At 40.1% G+C, this 20,932-nt stretch overlaps 1 protein-coding gene and 1 long non-coding RNA gene across 7 annotated transcripts in view; one reads left to right on the top strand and one right to left on the bottom strand.

The window, feature by feature from the left end:
* The window catches only part of LOC139776976 (uncharacterized), a 219,396-nt gene that overhangs the window by 90,034 nt on the left and 108,430 nt on the right, over positions 1 to 20,932 (bottom strand). For all 6 annotated transcript variants that reach the window (XM_071714086.1, XM_071714089.1, XM_071714090.1 and 3 more), the window contains one exon: positions 13,843 to 13,959. In XM_071714086.1, the coding sequence (XP_071570187.1) occupies positions 13,843 to 13,959 (117 nt within the window). The remainder of the gene's footprint in view (positions 1 to 13,842; positions 13,960 to 20,932) is intronic.
* Positions 1,778 to 3,064, top strand: LOC139776978 (uncharacterized). The gene is made up of 3 exons (XR_011719236.1): positions 1,778 to 1,964; positions 2,251 to 2,421; positions 2,524 to 3,064. It is a non-coding gene; the product is annotated as an uncharacterized lncRNA (long non-coding RNA).

Genomic DNA, 20,932 nt, shown 5'->3' with positions numbered 1-20,932 from the left:
AATGCTTTTTATTGAGATATATATTTTAATTAAATGTTTTTATTAGGATATACCTTAATTAATTTATTTTCGTAAAGGCAATCGTATTTGTTTTATATTGCGTAAAACTACCAGCAATAGGTAAAATGGAATTAGCTCCCGACTGTCAGACAGTTTTTGCAGTGCCACGCCGAGGCAGGCGCAGGTTCCCGGTTAAAATGAATAACAAATGGGGACTTTCTACTGCTTAATTCCCGTAGCTTAATTAAACGGAAGAGAGAAAAGAAAAGGCAAAGAAATTCGTCAGAGCGAAATTGGGTCGGCGGACGAGGGAGAGCGCAAAAGCGACTAAACGTTTGAAAATGGTAATCGTCGCAGTCTGTGTATACAGAACTGGAACATCGTGAAAAGGGGTGGCCGAAAGGCGAAAGGTCAAAGGCGAAATGTGTTTAGGCAACGCTGCGTTTCAAAGGGGGAAATTAGTTTTCGGATAAGAGGATCAAAAGAGAACGAACTTTGTTGTTGTCGAAGTTAATATCGCACTCATTTGTGCAAGTATTAGATTTCGGAAAGTGTAATAGAAGCTATAATTATATCAATGGATACACAAATTATTCTCTATGGATACTTACGTGCAGTTCGACGGGAATTTCGCCGAAGTTATAATTACCGCGCGAAAAGTGATGTCTGCGGATTAATATTTGCTAAAATTACAACGTCGCGCGCCGCGCGCGCGCGCGCGGCATGTCATTTTCGTGACTATTTTTCACGCTCTGTTTTTAGCCCCGGGTTCGTTCGTTAGTTTAACTGACATTCGCTTTCGGGAATTTTTCAACTTTCCCGTGGTATCTACGAGGAGCGAGGGAACGACGTGGCCCGCGTACCGCGATGCAATTTTCTGCCTTGCGTTTCCACCGCCATCGATTGCCATTGTGGGGCAAACTCTCGGGGCCTAGTTTCGTCAGAAATACAAGTCTCCCCGATCAAACATTTTACACACCTTTCTCGTCTCGTCGTTCCCTGCGTTAGACGCGATCGTTATTGCACCGGGCTTTATTCAGGCTTTATCTTGCCTCCAGGTGAAATTCGGCTGATTTGCATTCGGCGGGCGGCAAAGGGCGGCATGGGGTTGATTCGCTTTTAATTCGCAGGAGTGGAAGATTACGCGTGATAAACGACCATTGTTCTTCCTCGTGAAAAATCTCACCAAGGAAAGCCTTCTCGTGTTCCTAGAGGTCTAAACGTTGTGTTTTAACGGTGGAGACGCGGTCGAACGGTTGATTCTCGAATAAACTAGCTCGACTAAACTGCAATGGCTAAATTGTACTGGCGTACATTTTTTAAATCATAAATTTTGCATTAACCCAGTAACACGTGTGTGTGTTGATGCATGTAAATACCGAAAGCGAGCGGCAGCGCGGTAATGCGACGATAAAGATCGTTGTTTTGTGGGCACAAAAGCGGCTAGAAAGCGTGATATCGAGCCAAACCGCGTGCGAATGAGATACCGCGGTGTATAGTAAGTCTCGCATTTAACAAACAATTAGCCATTTAGCCGTAATGATCGATAAGCGTGGGGCACGACACCGGGGATTTGTTCACGCAGAATTTGACTCTTCCCGTTGCATCGTTGTTCTACTCTGTCGTCCTCGTCGCCGACGACCGTCTCGACGATCACTGTGCCATCGTCATTGACCTCGTCGTCGCCGTTGTCGTCGCCGCCGCCGCCGCCGTCGTCGTCGTCGTCGTCGTCGTCGTCGTCGTCGTCGTCGTCGTCGTCGTCGTCGTCGGCGGCGGCGGCGGCGGCGGCGGCGGCGGCGGCGGCGGACGTCGCGAGACGCCCGACGTCGTCATCGAGACGGATTTCACCGATTACCCTGGATTACTCGCGACACGACGCCCGCGGATAATAACACAAATGTGTGTTTTTTTGTATTCGCCTTTACATGAACGTGAAACGAGCGAAGAAGCTTGTACGCATGAAGGTAAGTTTTTATTACAAAAGTAAATCATTTATTATACATTATCATCTTTAACCCTTTAAATACGGCTGTCGTCAATAGACGACGGAACGAAAATTTCGCGAAACACGGCTGTCGTCAATAAGAGACTATACTATATTTTTTTGCGTTTGGACAGCCAGTTTTATTAATATATACCAGTAGTTAAAGAGTTAAATGTATATTACATATAGATCTCGTATATTATATTGCGTATATTACATTATTATATTGCGAACAGAAATGAATAAAATTGTACTGGTTCATACAGTTGCAGTAGTGGCGATAGAAAACTTGACTGGCCCAGCATTTAATGAAGTCAACAATCAAGAGCAAGATTCTCAACAGACTGTGCAATCTGCAAGCAATGTAGTAGAGGACAACTACAAAGATATTTAGTTTACCAAGTTTACCAAGAGTAAAGGACTTTTTTCTCGAACAGGTAAAATCTTATATAATAAATTGTTATAACTATTTTTGTTGCTTTATTATATGCTCAAAAATATATATTACCTCTAATTTTTGTTTTGTGTAATTTGTGCAGAAAGTTCCAGCATTTGAAGATCTAATTACACCTTTTCCTGGACCAAAAGTATATTACAATGATACTACAGCCTGGCTTGTAATCAATGAGATTGATCAACTGACGATTTATGTTGCATCTGCGGAAGAGGCAGTCGCTCTGGGATTAGCTGTTTACTACATAAAAGATCTGAGTTATCCATCATCTTTTAGCCAATTGCTTGGTTTAATTGAATCTTTGTGCCTGGGTAATAATAATCAATTTTTGGGCAAGCGAGCTAAAGAAATTCTATCCATGTGTGTTTCATAAATTGTAATGCAGAGTTTTTTCTATTATTATGTTTATATTTGTAGTTTTGTTTTTGGATTTTTGAGCTCATCCTTCCTTTTCTTTTATAGGTATATATTATATGTATAACTATATATGGATAAAGATTATTTTTTAGTTTCTACTTGCTTATTCATACTTTATATATAAATTTTCTAATCACATAATATAATGTTTTATATACATATATGTAATAAGTATATGTGAGTACAATAAAATATTGTCTTTCAGGTAATATGTTCTTCTTCATATCCGGAAAAGAATCTAAAAGGACACCACACAAAACCACGGGAAAAGGCCTTTCGGTCAAATTGTCTCAAACTTCTAAATAAAAGAGGGCATAAAATAAGAATTTTAGCGCAAACAAAAGGTCGAGATGTTGACCCGTTCGGGAGTTATTTAGGGTCAAAGTTCGAAAAAGCTAATTATTTACCCTAAATAACTCCCGAACGGGTCAACATATCGACCTCTGGTTTGCGCCAAAATTTTTCTTATTTATGCCCTTTTTTATTTACGAGTTTTAGACAATTTAACCGAAAGGCCTTTTCTCATGGTTTTGTGCGGAGTCCTTTCTAAATTTCCGTTTTATTTATAACGGATATATTATTCCGTTTTATTTATAACGGATATATTATCATAGGACAAGGTCCTGTACATATAATTCCGCTTAATTTCATACTTACATAAAGTGGAAAAAATGTCCATTTTTTCCGTTATAGTTTCGCGGAATTTAGAGTGGATATGTTTTGCAGTGTTCCCTGCGTTAGACGCGATCGTTATTGCACCGGGCTTTATTCAGGCTTTATCTTGCCTCCAGGTGAAATTCGGCTGATTTGCATTCGGCGGGCGGCAAAGGGCGGCATGGGGTTGATTCGCTTTTAATTCGCAGGAGTGGAAGATTACGCGTGATAAACGACCATTGTTCTTCCTCGTGAAAAATCTCACCAAGGAAAGCCTTCTCGTGTTCCTAGAGGTCTAAACGTTGTGTTTTAACGGTGGAGACGCGGTCGAACGGTTGATTCTCGAATAAACTAGCTCGACTAAACTGCAATGGCTAAATTGTACTGGCGTACATTTTTTAAATCATAAATTTTGCATTAACCCAGTAACACGTGTGTGTGTTGATGCATGTAAATACCGAAAGCGAGCGGCAGCGCGGTAATGCGACGATAAAGATCGTTGTTTTGTGGGCACAAAAGCGGCTAGAAAGCGTGATATCGAGCCAAACCGCGTGCGAATGAGATACCGCGGTGTATAGTAAGTCTCGCATTTAACAAACAATTAGCCATTTAGCCGTAATGATCGATAAGCGTGGGGCACGACACCGGGGATTTGTTCACGCAGAATTTGACTCTTATCGATGCACCGGTGCACCAGGTCGGCCATTTGAGAATGGCGTGTATACGAAATTCGATTCTTATCGCTAGAACTATCTGCACGGTTGACCGGCAGGTCCAGGCTAATTCGATGATGCGCAATTACGCACGGCGTTACACCGAGGGCGACGGTCCACGCGAAAGGGCTGCGTTACCTTCGGAAATATGGTAGCGACGCGATTAATCACTTTCGTAGCGGAAGTGGCCGTGTCATTGACGGTAATAATATGCGTGACGAATTAATTGCTTAACGTTCGGGAAAATAATACGCCATATCGTATTTTACGCGCTATGCTTCTTCACAAATAACCAATTAGACAACGCGCGATTCATTGCGCGCGTAACAATACGCTAATTATTCAAACTTTGTATGATATAACGATATCTCATGTAGTTCTATTAAACATAGAAACAAAAAATGCATAACAAATATCTGTTAACTTTCTAATTGTCCAAAATTTTGAGTATGGCAATATTTAATTCTTTGCGAGAGAAACTCTAAAAGTACGATACCATATGCAATTATTATCATTATAAAATCAACTTATTAAAAGGGCAATTGCATCGGAAAAAGAATTGCAAATAAATGAAAATGGAAGACCATTTATAACGTAACAGCCGTGCTGGGTGTCGTGTCATACTTATCATGTATATATCTATGTACGAACAAATTGAGGTACACGCGAAACTATTTATTTATAAAATTTGCATTTTTTTTTTTTTCAGAAACAATTATTCAACTGACAGTTTGCTCACAGCGTTCGAACGTTCGCAACAAATCGATGATATTTTGTGTGTGACAGATTTGACGTATAGAGGATACTTAACACTTTCACGCGAATTAAGGTCAGCAGGTTGTTCTCGGCAAGAGCGAGTGCATTGGGACTGCCGGTGTCCGTAACAAGACTGCTAATGCGTGTCGTTAACATTAATCGCTATGGTCCTGTAATTTGCGTACTCCACATTCACTTCATCCTCATCCGCGCGCGCGCGCAATTCCCTTTTGCCTTCCGTTCTTCTATCTTACGTGAAGCCGGAAGAGCAACGATGTTACGGAATAGCACGAGTAATTTTCATAATGAGGTGTTGACTAACAGTTCTACTTTCCTAATGTAGGTGTTTCATCTCGTGACACCTTGACAAAGGTGCGCGAAAGTGTTTATACGAAAATTCAATCCCCTACTGTTGCAGTGCATTTTATTTATTATTAAAAAAAAAGACGAGAGAAAAGTGTTTCTTTATTTAAATAGAATATTGTTTATCATGTGTATGTGAATAAATTCATAATACTTAATATATTAACTAAATTTTCAAAGACAGATAAAGAATTTTTCTTTATATTCAACGTTTGCATCATATCGTTGTAGATATAAATACAGATAATAGCACGTGAGACTAAACAGAGACTAAAAATATTCGTTGTTAGCTTTATAAGCTTATCTATGTGAGATATTATCGCGGGATATTTTCTTACGCCTGCTAACAAAGATCTTTATCAATGAGCGATGCTTAAAATATTAGCGCGCTTCTACATCTCAGCGTGTCCCCTTAAGTAAATCCTTTTTTATCGCGCGAGATCCGTTCGACATAAATTGTCGACTTATCCTAATGGGTTAATAAAATATTCATCTTGCGCCGGCGAATAAATCGCGCACGTGTGGATCGCGTGGGATATGCCGCCATCGCGTTGTACTCGGCTACCAGAAAGTACCCCAGGGTGCTCTCACCCCACGCCTCGTACGTAGGATTCGAATCCGATATTGCGCGGGCTTATCTTGCCCCCCCCCCCCATCCCACCGGAGTCGATGAGCGCGCACAGCTATCCCGGGGGAGTTCTGACGGGAAATTATCTCGAAAAATGTATCCCCGGCCTCGCGAGGAAAAGAGAGGGTGACTCGGGTCCGACTCGAGCAGACAGATTGCCGGAATCAGATTCGAGGCTCTTTCTTTCCGTCTTCCTATACGCTACGAGATATCCGCCCCCGTGGCACTCGATAAAACTAATCTGCTAATCGATACCCACCGGGAAAGGATAACGAACCTAATTTTTCTCTGCGATTAAGCCGGATCGGTTACGTCAGTCCAATTCCTCGCGCGGTAACCTCTCATTCGTTGCAAATAGAATCTTATGTCTTGAACGATGGGAAATGATCGTCTGCTTGCGAGAGTGTTATTTTTATGGAAACGCATACTATTCGACGAAGCGATATTGCACAAAGGCACGGCGAAGACGTAAAATAAAATATCGTATGTCTATGAAATTGGAACTACTACGGCCGCGGCTTGTGTAAGCAAGATTTTACAGTAACCGTCTAACCGTAATATCGTTATTGTTACAATCGTATATCTTCCTCTCTCTCTCTCTTTTTTACTTCCATTATTTATATAGGATTGTTTCACGTCTTTCCTCGCGACAGGTTCAGCAATTCGGAGCTGCAGACGTGGCACAAGCCCGCATCCATTCAATCAGGGTTGCAGTCTGACAAGGGTATAAAGAGGAAGAGTGGGCTTACGCGCAAAATCGAAAGCACAGTTCGACGGATATAGAAGACGTCTCTTTCTTCCCGTCTTTTTTGTTTCACCCGCAGCTAAGACACGATAGGCTTTCTCCGCAGTCTCTCTCTCAGAGGTTCCACGCACGATCTGTCTTTCATTTCTTCAGGCTAGTGGAAAGGTTCGTGCTACTCCAATTTTCTGTATTGACTGTGAAGTGGTTTTTTTTGTAACAATCGCCTGTCTTTTAAATATCTCTTATGTAATTATATTTAAAAAAGTAACTTGAGAGAGAGAGAGAGAGAGAGAGAGAGAGAGAGAGAGAGAGAAAGATTTTATTAATTTCTACTTACTACTTTAAATAACAATCATCGAATAAAATTAGGAAGTAAAAAGTGTTCTTCAGTCTTATTTGTACTGAATCTTTAATTAATATATAATTATAATTGTAAGATATATAAATTTACAAGCAATAAGACACGTAGAATTATTTTGGAGAAGAACTGCTATTTACAAATAAATGCATCGCTGTAGCCGCAAAATGTCACGTCCTTCCCTCTTACATAATAATAATAAAAATAAAGAAATAAAAAGAAGTATTTGTGAAAATAAAAAATAATTGACAACAGTACTTGCATATATGCAGACGAATCTATATTCTAATCAACCTAATCTATATTCTAATTGGCCTAATTTGCCGATAAAATAGCAGAGAAATAAAATTACAGTAAATATTTTAGTACAAGATTCCGGTATATATGTTAATTTATAGTATAAATAGTTTAAATAAAAGAAATTTGAGTAGGATATATTTAAACAATTCAGAAAGTAACACGCAGACTATTTTATTCGCTTTTAAAAGGATAAGAAAGTTCTTTGCTGTTGGTCTTCTACTGTACCTTTCTAGATAGCGTTTTTGTTCCGACTACTAGCTGTAAGGGTAGCTTCTGGTTAATTGTAGGTAGACCGAGAGATTTCCAAGTAATTCTATATATGCGGTGATGTTCCAATTTATTCTTTGACGTACGAGTTCTTCGTTCAGATTTTCTACTTATGGCTTCTCGCCAACGTCTCTCTCTCTTTCTCTGTTGTAAGATAATCCTAATATTGTTTGTTCGGATGTATTACACTCCATATTTAATAACATAATAATAAAACAATTTCCGATAATAAAATTTTCAGAAACAATCTTTGGAAAACAAAGGAATATATTTTTCACGAGACACACACAATCGTGATTTCGTTTGAGAGAAATTGAAGATCTCCTGCCGTCTGACATTCCTGCTCCGTTCGTGGTATCCTAAAAGCAATTCGATCGATGGTACCTAAAAGAAAAGCGCTTTTCCCGACGGATAAAACTCCAATCTATCGGATATTATTCTTTTCGCGAAAATGATATTTCGATAGGACCCGTATTGTTCTCCTTCGTGAAGCTGCACACTAAGGAAGCTACTTTGAAATAAACATACGAACTCCATTTCTTCGCCCGGAGACATTTTTCTACGAAGATGCCTTTTATATAGAGAAAGAGAGAGAACGGGAGAGAAAGAGAAAGAGGTCGACGAATAATAGCAGGCTATAAAAAAAGGTGGGCGCAAAGCCTTTCCTGTCTTTTCATTCACCTAATGGATCGCATAAGACATGCCGTTGCCAGAGGTCGTTCCCTTTTGTCAAGATATCGATTTTATTGTCGACCGGCTAAGTTTCGCGGAAGTTCGAGGCGGCTGCCGTGGCGGCGTGAAACGAACCGAAAATTAGGATGGCAGGACTTAAGCCGCCTGGAAATGCCGCGAAACTTAGAAAAGAGTGCCCGTCCTTTGGTGTTCGATGGCCGTCCAACTAAATTAACTTGCGGTTACGTGATTGAACATCAAATACGGTTTGACGTGACTGTATGATGTTGCGAACGGCGACAACCTCGAAGCGGATAATGGCAAAAATTAGAGCTACTAATTTAATAAACTAATTTCGTCACGAGTAAAGGCACCTCTCCGCATTACTCCATCAAAAGTGAATTAATTTGCATGTAAATTAGAAGTTGTGAAAGAAAGGATTGATGCTCCGGCATAAGCAAGAAACATCTAAAACATATAATTATGCAGATTGTCAGAGTGCACGAACAGTACACGCCTCGAACTTCCTATGCAGATCGCAAAGGTAAATCGCAAACACTTTTAATTGCAAAAGCATCGTTATCGCTTGCCCTCGTCTCAACACATAATTCATTTCATTGTGAGATGTACATTAAGTTTCGCCGGAAAGCTTTTCTACATCGTTGAAGCTTTACAACAAGCCGAAATTCGACTAAAGCTGAAACGAGTATCCGGTTTAACGGTCGTCGAAGTAAACTGGAAACGCGGCTTTGTAGTTTAGTATCTCCGCGGTGGTAAATAGCGATTGCAAACTTTCGTCAGAGAGGGTTTCAAGAGAAAGAGATACAGGAAGGATGCAAACATGCGCTCTCAAAACGTAGTACGCTAGAGACTTGGTGTAAACTTGCCATGAAGACATCAAGAATTGTCCAAAATTCAGTAGTAATCTCATCGTCGGTTACGCTTAATTTACTTCAACCCTCTCGCATGCGACTGTGCAGCATCGTTGCTGCTGCGAGCATTGTTTTGCGAAATTGTCAAATTCTCTATGGCAAATTCTGCAGATTTATTATTACGTATACACAAATAGAAAATAAATAGCTGCCGGCGGGGAATTTTATTCCACTAGTTTAATTTTCATCTCTCGCGTTCTAAAATAATACCGCAAACTCGGTCATACAATAAATTCATCGATTCCGTGCGCGCGTACGAAGATCGTAAGGTATTATAATTCCATTGTAATAATGTTAATAACGGCGAGAAAATTAGCAATATTGCACTTAATACATACGATATGCGGTTGCAAAGTATTAAATGTATTTAATAGATATATTTCGGTAAAATCCCAGATCTAGATCATGGTTGTCCGAAATTTCAAAATATAATATATACTGTGACATATATGTGTGATTCACCATGTCCAAGAAATGATACTAATTATAAGATCGTACGTCAAAGTTATTTAATTAAGAGTAAACAATATCTATAATAATAGTCCGCGAAAGAATATACCATATTAATCGCGAATTGTGCTACTACAAAATTAACAAATATAGGTACTTCGTGTTAAATCTTTCACCTTTGTTACGTTTTTAATTATGAAAATATTTTATAGTATATGGACCCATAAAATTATTTTAAAAAAGATTTTTAAAAAGATATTGAAACGTTTATAATAATGTGTAAATAAAAGTTCAACAACTTTTGGAATCAACGTTGTTGAACTTTTATTTATACATTATTATAAACGTTTCAATATCCTCTTAAAAATCTTTTTTAAAATAATTTTGTAAAGTTATGTTCATTATATATCACTAAAAAGTTTTTTCTAAACAAATCAGCTACTGTTAGTTGCTACTAACAATAAGCAAGAGAAGTAAGCAGTGATCCGTGCAGCCGATCTCTTTAGAAAAAACTTTTTAGTGATACACAATAAACAAAACTTTACTAACACTGTGAACGTACAAACGTGGATAGTTACTTTGTTCAATATTTCTGTTGTATATTTCGTTATTTTTGTTTCATATTCCATTTCAGAAAAAAGAGATTTTCGAATAAATCTGACATATTGGTAAAAGAAAAATATAAGCGAGGCAAACGAGTATTTCTCGTACTTTCCTCACGAGAGCACTCCCGTTGCTCGTGATAAACCGAGATCGTATATTGACCTTATTACGGTTTATATCCTGCGTGGACAACGGCCGTAGTTTAAAGTGCATTATGCAATATGTTGAAACATAACAGACAAAGTTTCCGTCCGTATTCCGCGTATGAGCCGCGTATTATCGGTTGAATAATTCAGTCCATTTCAATGTTTCACGGTGACGTAAAAGGACGTAGTTATGGAAATGAGCGCGTTGAAATTTCATGGGAATCCGATTATTGCCTCGAATTCGGCTGGATACGTGTCGTTACTTTACAGCCGACGCAGTGAAAAATATTATGCGACGTTTCGCGTGCATTGTGTACTTTCGAGGATCCCATCCGACGAAATTTTCGTCGCGGCTCGTTAATTTAACCAATTAAGCGGCACTAGGAAATTTTCAGCCAGAAAATTCATGAAAAATTTGTCGCGCCATTTTATATCACTGCGCACGCTTAGTCGTCCGTAAATTTCGCTTCTTCTCATTTCTTTTTCATTCCGATTCGTCTGCGAGATAATTTTTGACTATCATAATTATATCATTTTCTTCGTCTGTGATAATAAAAACTATTCGACAAAATGTTATTTCTGTTTTTCTTTTTTCTCGACCAATCCATAGACATATCCTGTTTAATTTCTTATTGAAAGATAAATATCGCGCATCACGACTCATAGATTGTCGTTTGTTGTTAAGTTTCCTAGATATTTTCATATAAGAAGTTGCCGCGGACGGGCGTAGAAGTTAAACCGCCATAAATCATTTCTTGACACATTTATGCCAGTCGCGTGCGACGGGTTTGCCACATTACACTCAACTTCTCAACTTATATAAATTTCATACCAACCAAGCCGCGTTTCGGAGCCTTCGCTGAGAAAGTGCCGAGTAATAACACGAAAGACATTTCCGGGTCAAAAGTACTCTCGATAGTGGACTTCTTCCGAATTCTCTTATTCTTCTACCGTTATGTAACAAATATCGTACAAATAATCATACTTTCTCACGTTGTGATCAAGAAATTTCGTCATACAATTAAAACTGTTGTAGAATTAAAATTATTATCAGTTGTATGTGTGTGGCAAATATAAACTTAATAAATTAGATATTAATGTGTACGTAAAGAAGAGAGAAAAAAGGTTTAACTCCTACTAGCTAAAAACGAATTATTTCTCTGCAAAATGACGTTTCACTATGGATTACGTTAGCATGCACGTTTTATCAATTTTACGCTCATCGAGTTTTACTTTAATGCTATTTGATACAATTATTATCTTATCTACGTTGCTGCATTCGCATGTAATTTATGGAAACAATTTGTGATAGAAATCAAGCGCGATTTCTCCACAAATTTATTGAACATCATATTGGATGATGAAATTACTTTTAGAACCGGCTAGCAGAATTAAATTTTACGCCACGTTACTCTTGCGAGTCTCTCGATTTTCAATGTATGCGTGTGATAGATAGTGAAAATATATAAAATTAACTGTTTTCGAAGGGATGTACGTGTTTGTCAAATGCGGTTTTCGCGTGATACTCGCTGTTTATTTAGACTCGTCTCTTTCGAGTGAATCATCAAAACCCTTCGCGGAAACATCTTCGAAGAATCTTGCGCCGCGATCAAAGAAATGAGTTGCGTGGCAAACTGCTGATGTTTTATGTATACGCAGACCTTAGTTGACGACGCGCAGACGCTGATTTCGCCATAAATATTTAATGAGCAGTTCGTAACGAAGCTTCTCGTTGTCCGACAGAATTCGCTTTTTCTGGACGCGCCAATTAAGAAACATAAATAATGGAGGCGCCGCGCGGAGAGCCGCGCGGGAATTTACCTACGGACGAATTTGCAACTTTTCCACCATTTACCGACTCCCGTGAGGCCCAACAATATGTACCAATCAATTATTCAGATTTTTCGGTGCTCTCAGACGACCGCCATAACAATTCACCTCGACTGCGGAGCAGATGAAAATTTTACGGATCGCTCGCATTAATTGCCTGTTGCTATGATTCCAATTATATTTGATTATCGACGCGATAAATACGAGAAAACGAAATAATTGGTTCAAAAATTAATCCTAAATTACAATGTTGCAAACACACACGTATAAAATCATAAAATGTTGACATCCTCCGCCAGATAACATCCATTAAATAAATAAATTAATCGATGTAATACATTTCATCAAACGTAATAATTAATTTGCATTCCATTTCCATTGATGCTCGTAACGTTTCGGAGCACATCAACCATGAATAGCTATTAATTTCACGTTATTACTTCTCTACGGTAGTTTCAGCATAATTAAATACGGTTACGTGGCGAGCACGACGTCAAGAAAGTTAATTTAAAAAATAATTCTCGCCTTCGCAGTAAACAGAGGAAACCCCATTTCACTTTATCAAAGGTAAATCAATTTGCATTTAAATTAAACTCTTCTCAGAAGCTGATGTTCAAGTACAAACGGCGGATAAAGCGAGAGCCGGGCTACTTGATAATGGAAATCGCTTTTTATAAGGTGCGAATCGTGTAAATACTCTGCGCCACGTCGTTTGTGAGCTTTTGCTCTTTCTCCAAAATTATCGAAATCAGTCCGATTTATTACGATACCTATAGGACGAGATAAACTTTTGCGAGGATACGGAGATTCGAGAGCGCGAATTCTCTCCGATATCAGTGCCTAATGGTATTTAAGAGTAAAATTCGATGTACGAGCGTTACTGGTGCACGTTCGGGTAACTCGAATCGGGCAACGGCTTGGGATAGTAAGAAGCACTTAGCTCAGAACGTGTTCCTATTTCGTAATGCTGTTGGAATTCTACCTATCCTTCTGCCGTCCGTCCTCGTTTTCCGTTCTCAATAGCGCTACTGACGGTAACTCGCGCAGTAACATTAAATCGACTTTACGCACTCGCAATTCATCTGGAACACAATGGTTCTGTACAAAACGTGCGAAAAAAGAAATCGGCGAAACCTTTTTGGCGACAATGCAGATAGGTATTTATGTATTCAATCGTCCTTGCTGAAATCTTATATTTCCAGAAAGCTGAAGAGAAAATTGTGTCCTACATAAAATTATTTGTACGCAACTTCGGCAAGATAAACGAAAATAATCTTCACGGAGTTACTTGGCGAAAACAGATAATCTTTAAGATCGTTCCTATTTACGATGTTATTTGAAACATTAAAGTGCCATTACAAATGCTTTGAATGTTCCAAATTTTATACGTATATAAAGTAGAAAAGTCTTCTCTCTGTTAAGAAGATATTTTATTATAACGCAAAGCGTAATTAATGGTAATTGATGCAGTTCGTTCGAGTGGAGTAATTATTGCTTTTAACTTAGCGAAGTGACAATGCAAAAACCGTTCGCGCTGACTGAAATAAAGCGATAAAGGTACTGTACTCACTGCATATGTAGAATCGCCATCGGCTTGTCTGAAAAGAGAACGACCGGTCGGTCGAAGCGTTGGTTGCGACCGCAAACGCGAGCACTGCCCTCGAGTTGAAGCCAGCCGCCCTCGCACCTGTAACAAAAAGATAAAATCTCTCAGTAGCTGTCCATTAGCTCTGGGCGCACGAACTGATACTTCCTTTTCTGTCGCTAACTAATTAATTTCAACAATTTTCGATCCGACTGCCCCATAGCACTACGTAGAATTGTTAACTCACTCTAAGCGCGAACGTTGTGAAATTCTCCTCGCCGAGCATTGCGACGAGTTGAATTTTATGTCGTAGAGTTTCAGGAAACATGCATATTTTACTGTGAAGTCGGGTAAGAATTTTCTGTTCGCTGTTATCTCCGAGTCCGGAATATTTAAATTACTTTCGAGGGCATCGCCTTCCTCAGGATAGAAATCCTTTATCTCGCATATTTATTGTGGGCTGTCTTTGCATTTATTACAATCGAGTATTAAAATTTTGTCTTGTTGATCCTGGATCCGCGAAATTCTCAATCTCTTGACGACGAGAAAAGGGAAAGCCTTTCATTTTGAGATCGTTTACTTTACAAAGTGGCATCTACGCTCAACTCCAGTATACGTGCTTTGAATTTGATTTTATTCTCCGTGATGTTAAGACCTGTACTTGCTATTCCAGATTGAATTTGGTAGGAATCGTATTTTGAATCCAATATGTGCGAAGTTTAATGTTAACTAAGTTTCGCCACGTACAGTACAAGTTTCGCTTTGCTTAAATTAGATTGTGTAAAGTAAAATTGAATTTAGGTTCCGTCCGAGGAAAATGTCGGTAGTAATTTTAACTTAAAACTCGCGCGATATGAGAAGGTAGAAGAGATCAGAAAAGAAATGCGGCCATTGACAAGAATACGTCCGCTTTATTCAAGCGTAGAATTGACCGGTTGCCTCAATGCTACGTCCTAATCAAGCAATGTTTTAAGCGAAGGCAAAAAATGTAGATACAGCCGGATAACGAGTTACTTGCGTTGCGTAATTTTTAACGAACAGACGGTCAAAATCGCTACAAACATGTTCATTAACACGAAATAAATATTAAAATTTTATTTGGCTCAAAAACAGATTTTATATTAATTTTCTTCTTTATGCTGAAATTTCTTTATCCGCATAAATACTTTATAATATTTACAGAGATCAAAAGTTCTCAAAAGTAATATAACTAGGGAGATATATATTTCTCTTTTAAACCTAGAAAAATTAATACATGATGAATTCATTAAGACATAGTTATATACAGCTATCAAATCAAGTACCTCTTTCGATCATCGCTTCGAAATATAAATACAATGTACGTACATTGCTGTTAAATACATACATAAATATGTACTTTTTCTTAATTCTATTCAATGCGCTCGCGAAGTCGTTGCGTGAATTACGCTGCTAATTGTCTTTATCAAGGACAGGGCGCTTCCGATAATAACATTTCGTGGGATAGACGCGCGACCCTATACGACCGGGGAAAAACGATTGCCGACGAGGGTCGCGCTGAAATTACTTCTTCGATTACGGGCGACTTCAAAGGATTCGTTTTCCCGAGGCGTCGTCGACTAGGATTCTCGGGGTAGGGACGAAATGAGAGAATCCATGAGGGGTGGATGAGCGGGATAGAATCAGGCGGTTACGCAACGGGTAATACGCAACGAGGGAATCATGCTGATTCAATCAGACTTGCCGTCTCGTCTCACCTTCGTAAGAGGGAAAACGGGCGAAATACGCCATACTACGCTCGGTTAATTAATATCTATCGAGATTCCAGAGTATTTTGCGGCGTCGATGAGCCTCCTACGAAAAGATGACCTATACAGAATATACCTCCTACATATATCTAATATAACATTGCCACAATGCTAAAACAATAGCCTGTCGGTCGAGAATTAAAGAATCGTTACTTTTAAAAAATATATATAATAATTGCAAATAGATTGGCAGATTGGCATTACGTAATTTATTTCATGTCACTCAAAGGATTTGCGGTAATTAAAATTTTAATCAATTATTCAGCTACTCTTGTATGAAAATCTGATATTAGTCGTGAAGATTTGCAGCGCATGCCAATAATGTATTTTGTCGGATAATGCAATTTGAATACTGAGACAATCGGTTAACGCGACCTCGATTCTGCATTGTGGTTCGACAGGATTAATAGATACCCATATTGGGTGCTCGGGGCGGTCTTGCTTTAACATCAATAACGTTAATTAACATATCAACAAGACAATCGCGGAGACGTGTATTCTCGTGTAGTAATATCTTTGGCATCCCAGGGACCAGGGCCCTTTATCTCTGTATTGGCTCATTCACATCTTGATACAATTCGCGCAACGTACGTATGCTCGCGAGCCATTGTTGCGTGAAGAGACGGATATGTGCTACTATAGTTCACCATTGTGTCGAGCGTACGCTTATGAATTAATTGCTTGCGGCTTCGACGGGTTAGGTCGCGGATCCGATCGTCGCGCGATCCTCTTCGATCTCTATTGGTGCCTGAGAGGACATATATCTCCTCGTAATCCGGTCGGGTCTAACTTCTGATCCGAGTTACGATGCCGTTAACGTTCCGCGGAGAATACGAACTTGGTTGCTTGTAATGAAGAACAACATTTTTCAGATAAAGTTTCAAACAGCTGGCTTTCGTTTACGGATAAAATATGACTGTCGCGTATTATTCCGTCTATTTTTAAGATATTGCAAAATACGAAACGTTAATGATGTTAATTTAACTTGACTGTACATATATAATTATTTCACATGTAGGATTACAAACTTTCGGGTACTTTATGCGAAATGTACATCTATTCGATGCAAAAGTTGGAAAAACATCCAGGCTTAATGTTTCAAAAATAAGAAAGAAGAAGAGGATAAGTCGATAAGTAGGGTGGAGAGTAGTGGAGAGAACAATGAGAAGCGTGACTGACTGGTGTAGGATGGTATCAACAAGACGTCATAAATAATTGAAGCGCCACGTGGCTTGGGAAGATGGGCTCGTTACTTTCGGCCCGTCTTTTCCGGTTCCAGGAAGAAAGGTATTCATTTTTGATGCGGCTTACGCGAGTCTACTTCAGCTCTTTTTCCACGCTCGCTCAAAAACTTGAAATCGCACCAGAGACACGTATCCGCTATGCGATTCGATATGAAGCTTGCTCTCTCTCTCTCACTCGTTAGACGTGCAACATGGAGAGACAGGCGAGCGCGAAGTATATCGTCAGAGGATAAAGGATATCAGGGATCGTTACAGCCGCAAAAGGGTCGGAGGTGGAACGGGAACCGACACGGGGAAAACCAAAGGAGCGGAGAATATCTGACGAATAGCGGTATTGTCAATTATGCGATGCAAATAAGCGAACGTCACGCCGCATCAGCAATCCAGCGGGGAGTTTGCGGCTCTTGCATTCAAGTCCGCAGCTGTTGTCTTTATTATTTGAGATGTACAATGCTTTGCCAGTATTGTACGAGTAAGCTGTCTTGGTATTGGGGAAAGACTCGAGGAAGAAATAAACATGATTACTCATAGCGACTACCTTCATTGCCGTTGGAATTCTCAATGATTCGTTAACAATTCTTTAGACTCGAGACGTAGCGAATATTTATAATTTTTCAAAGAATTATCAATAGTATATTTGAATATTGAGCTTATCTCCGTGTCCATTTTATTTCTAAAATCGTTGTATATGGCAGAGCTTGCGCTCTACACGAGTATTCAACGAGGGTAGAAACAAATAAGGGGAACCTTCGTAAGAAGCCGGAGAACAAAGGCAGAAAGGAGAAAGACGTGTCGCGGAGATTTCATTGTGCCGTTGATAGCGCGATATAAATAATTGAAATGCCAAGTTGCGTCAGAATAAAGACGAAAGGAAGTACGACGCGCTCCGGCAGTGCCCGCGCCGCGCTCCTCGCGCCGTTCACAGCAACAGCGAGTCACCCTATCCCCTCGGCTCGCGATCCTCGGCATTTCACGTTTCACCGACTGCATTTGGCATTTCGTGTCCGGCAGTGAAAAGCATGAACCGGGCTCTTCGTGCTCTTTCTTTTCGCGCCACGCCGGTCGGACGCCGCCGCGACGAGAGGAAGAGCAAGGAGGAAGTCCGCCGAGAAATCCGACGGACGATTCGCAGGAAATTGGATGCTTTTATTTCGCGCGATTTTCTCTCATGCAGTGGAGCAACCTTCCTCGTTCTCTTTTTTTCGCCCCCCTCTTGTCCGATTCGTTCATCCCTCCCTGCGTACGACGAACCGAGTCCGTGACCGAAAGATCGAAGCGATTTCTCAAGGGCCGCTATCCGACCGTTCTGGTTTTTCGGTATGTCAATCGGCTGCCACTGTTCTACGGGATATGGAAGGGAACTAAATTTCTTTGTGCCAAAATAATTCTTTTCTTTTTTTTTTTCAAGATAAAAGAATAGATCTCCTACACACAATCGACAAAACTAAACTTGAGACTAAAAATTATGATTATCTATTAAGAGCATGTTTTATTTAAGAATTAATTTTAAAAAGTGGTAGATAATTTGATAATCAAGTAATTAGCTTTTATACTGTACGATCTCCTTCCGCAGTTCCGTTACACGTACTTTATGATTCTTTTCACGGTAGTCAGGCGATGATAGCATCGCAAGTTTCTTCGCGTGCACGTTTCTTCGATATATATCGCGAGCATGAGAGCACACGCGATACGAAAATTCTCAGCCCTCATCTTTCTTCTCTTTAATAAGAATTATCTTACGTACGTATATATGGAAGTGGTGTCTCGTTGGGTTATACAGGAAACGACGAGATTTCTCTCGGAGCTCGCACAGGGTTTTGTGGACTACATCTGGAGGGAATATCGTCACAACGTCGAGAGGAGTTACGAAACACTCGAGTGCAATTTAGGACGGCCCTGTCTTCCCGAGTCCCTTATAATCGCGCTGGCTCACCGGGGTATAAAACGGAAACTCGTGGACCGTGCTTCTTGGCAGTATAATGCGAAACAGACAGACCTCGCGCTACGCGGAAACTTCGAAGTCACGATTGCAGCTGCACTAGTGACGTACAGAATGTCGACGTTCTGTAAGTATACTCGATACTATATAGGCGTATGCTCGATCAGAGAATTTTATTTGAGTATTAATAAATTAATATCGCAATTTATAGTGAATAATTGCAATTGTTATTGTAATATTCTCAGTCGAAGGCTTTCATTCTGTACTCTTTCCGCAATTTACGCATAACGAGAACTAAATCGTATGTCAAATATTCATATTTATATTTAATAATATAAACATTTATATTTATAATTTGTAAATATAATAACTAAAGTATTAAATATCAAACAGTATAAATGAACAAAAACCTACAATTGTTTAAGGCATAATAAATTTTACGTTATAACTGGAGCGACAGAGTTTCGTTATGCCTGGTAAAACACAATAAAATCCTTGAACGTCGATAACGTCATTGGTTCAGACCGTTGATATAACGTATAAAAAAAAATCTCGGCAAGCATACGTCACTTCTTCGGAAGAACGCGTTCTTGTCGAAATCGCTGTCAGGCAATGTGGATGGCGGGTCCTCGGGACCGCCTCCTCGAAATACCATGCAATTTGGCGCGTCTTGTCGCGGAGTACCTTAATCGCGGTCGAGCCTCCGAGTGGAAAACGGAGTACCGAGAATCCTGGCCCCTGTGTATGTACGTACACGTTGTCTGCACATAACAAATACACACGCCCCCCCCCCCCTATATACGTCCGCTTGCGGATAGCCCAGGGAGAACGCGAAGGAAAATCGACTAGACGGTGAGAAGGTTGCCCGGAGGCAGCGCCAAGCTTACCGATGTCAGTCAGTCAACCGGAAATCGCTTACCGCGCCCAGACCATCTCGTATTTTACATTTCCTCCCTCCTCGAACCCGTCATCCGCTGTTCCCTCCACCCTGGCGTTTCTCGCCATTCTGCTTGCACAGCTTTCCATGTCTTTTTCATGCTGTACCCTCTTTTCACTGTCGAAGTGCGAACCCTTCCGACGGCGCGGCGCGGCGCGACGGCGGCGGCGAGGGAACGGAGTTATACTGCAAATCAATTTACTGCGAGCATTCGGACGGAGCCCCCTCCGTTCCGAAGGACGGATTATAAATTTAAATGTAAACCGACGCAGTCCCGAGGGACAAAAGTGAGGGCCGTCCCCTCACAGGTGCGATCGAGAGTGATGCGGCGCAAGCTGGCGGATCGCCCACCGCGTTACCAAACACCGTGATGCCTCGGACAATAGTGATCGAAATCGCATTATCGCCATCGTGCGCGAGAAGCTCGAGAAAGATGCTGATTTATAATGTATTATATTATGTCTTCCTCCCTGCTCTGTATAAAATTTGAATAAATCATGACGGTTAAGAGACTTGGATTCAGTTGACTATCAAATCGGCTCATTACAAAATTTATGAAAAAAGGTTCAGGCAGTGTCGATAGAATAATAACATATAAATCGAAAAATTCAATTACCTTTTTAACTCAGATAGGAGGTCGCCCATTTTACGGGTTTAAGTAAAACAAATCGGCTTAACCCGGAATAATGTTCGCTGACGACGCGTCAATGGCAAAGCCAACTGAGAGATAAATCCATTTACTGCAATACGCGCAAGCGTGGCTGTAATTCGTTTTCGAACGGCTGAGTTCGTACGACAGGGAACACTTTAATCTCGACTCTCCAAGCGGCGCATTCAAAAATGTCAATTGATTTCTGACTGCGCGGACCGCGTTTCAGTTGATTTCACCATCAGATTGCACTTGTACTGTCGTCACCCCAAAACAAATTTGACTTATCTGACAGTGGCTGATTGTGGGGGATAGACTAGAAGAATTTCCTTTTTAGAAGATCATAGATTAGACACGACAGTACAGTTTATTGTAAGTAGCCTTTTATTAACTTCTTTTTCCAACTTTGTTAAAATTCTTGCAATTAAGTCATCCAAGATAATGTCATAGTCTTATTAATGCAACATGTGTAGCGTGTATACGTGTAACTGTGTGTGATACACAATTTATTTTATACAC

Source organism: Temnothorax nylanderi, unplaced genomic scaffold, assembly GCF_030848795.1.
Source record: "Temnothorax nylanderi isolate EJ_2023f unplaced genomic scaffold, tnyl_v1.0 TNYL_tig0134_pilon, whole genome shotgun sequence".
NCBI classification, from domain to species: Eukaryota; Metazoa; Arthropoda; class Insecta; order Hymenoptera; family Formicidae; genus Temnothorax; species Temnothorax nylanderi.
The sequence above is the reverse complement of the archived record's forward strand: the minus strand, read 5'-3'. Positions and strand labels throughout refer to the sequence as shown.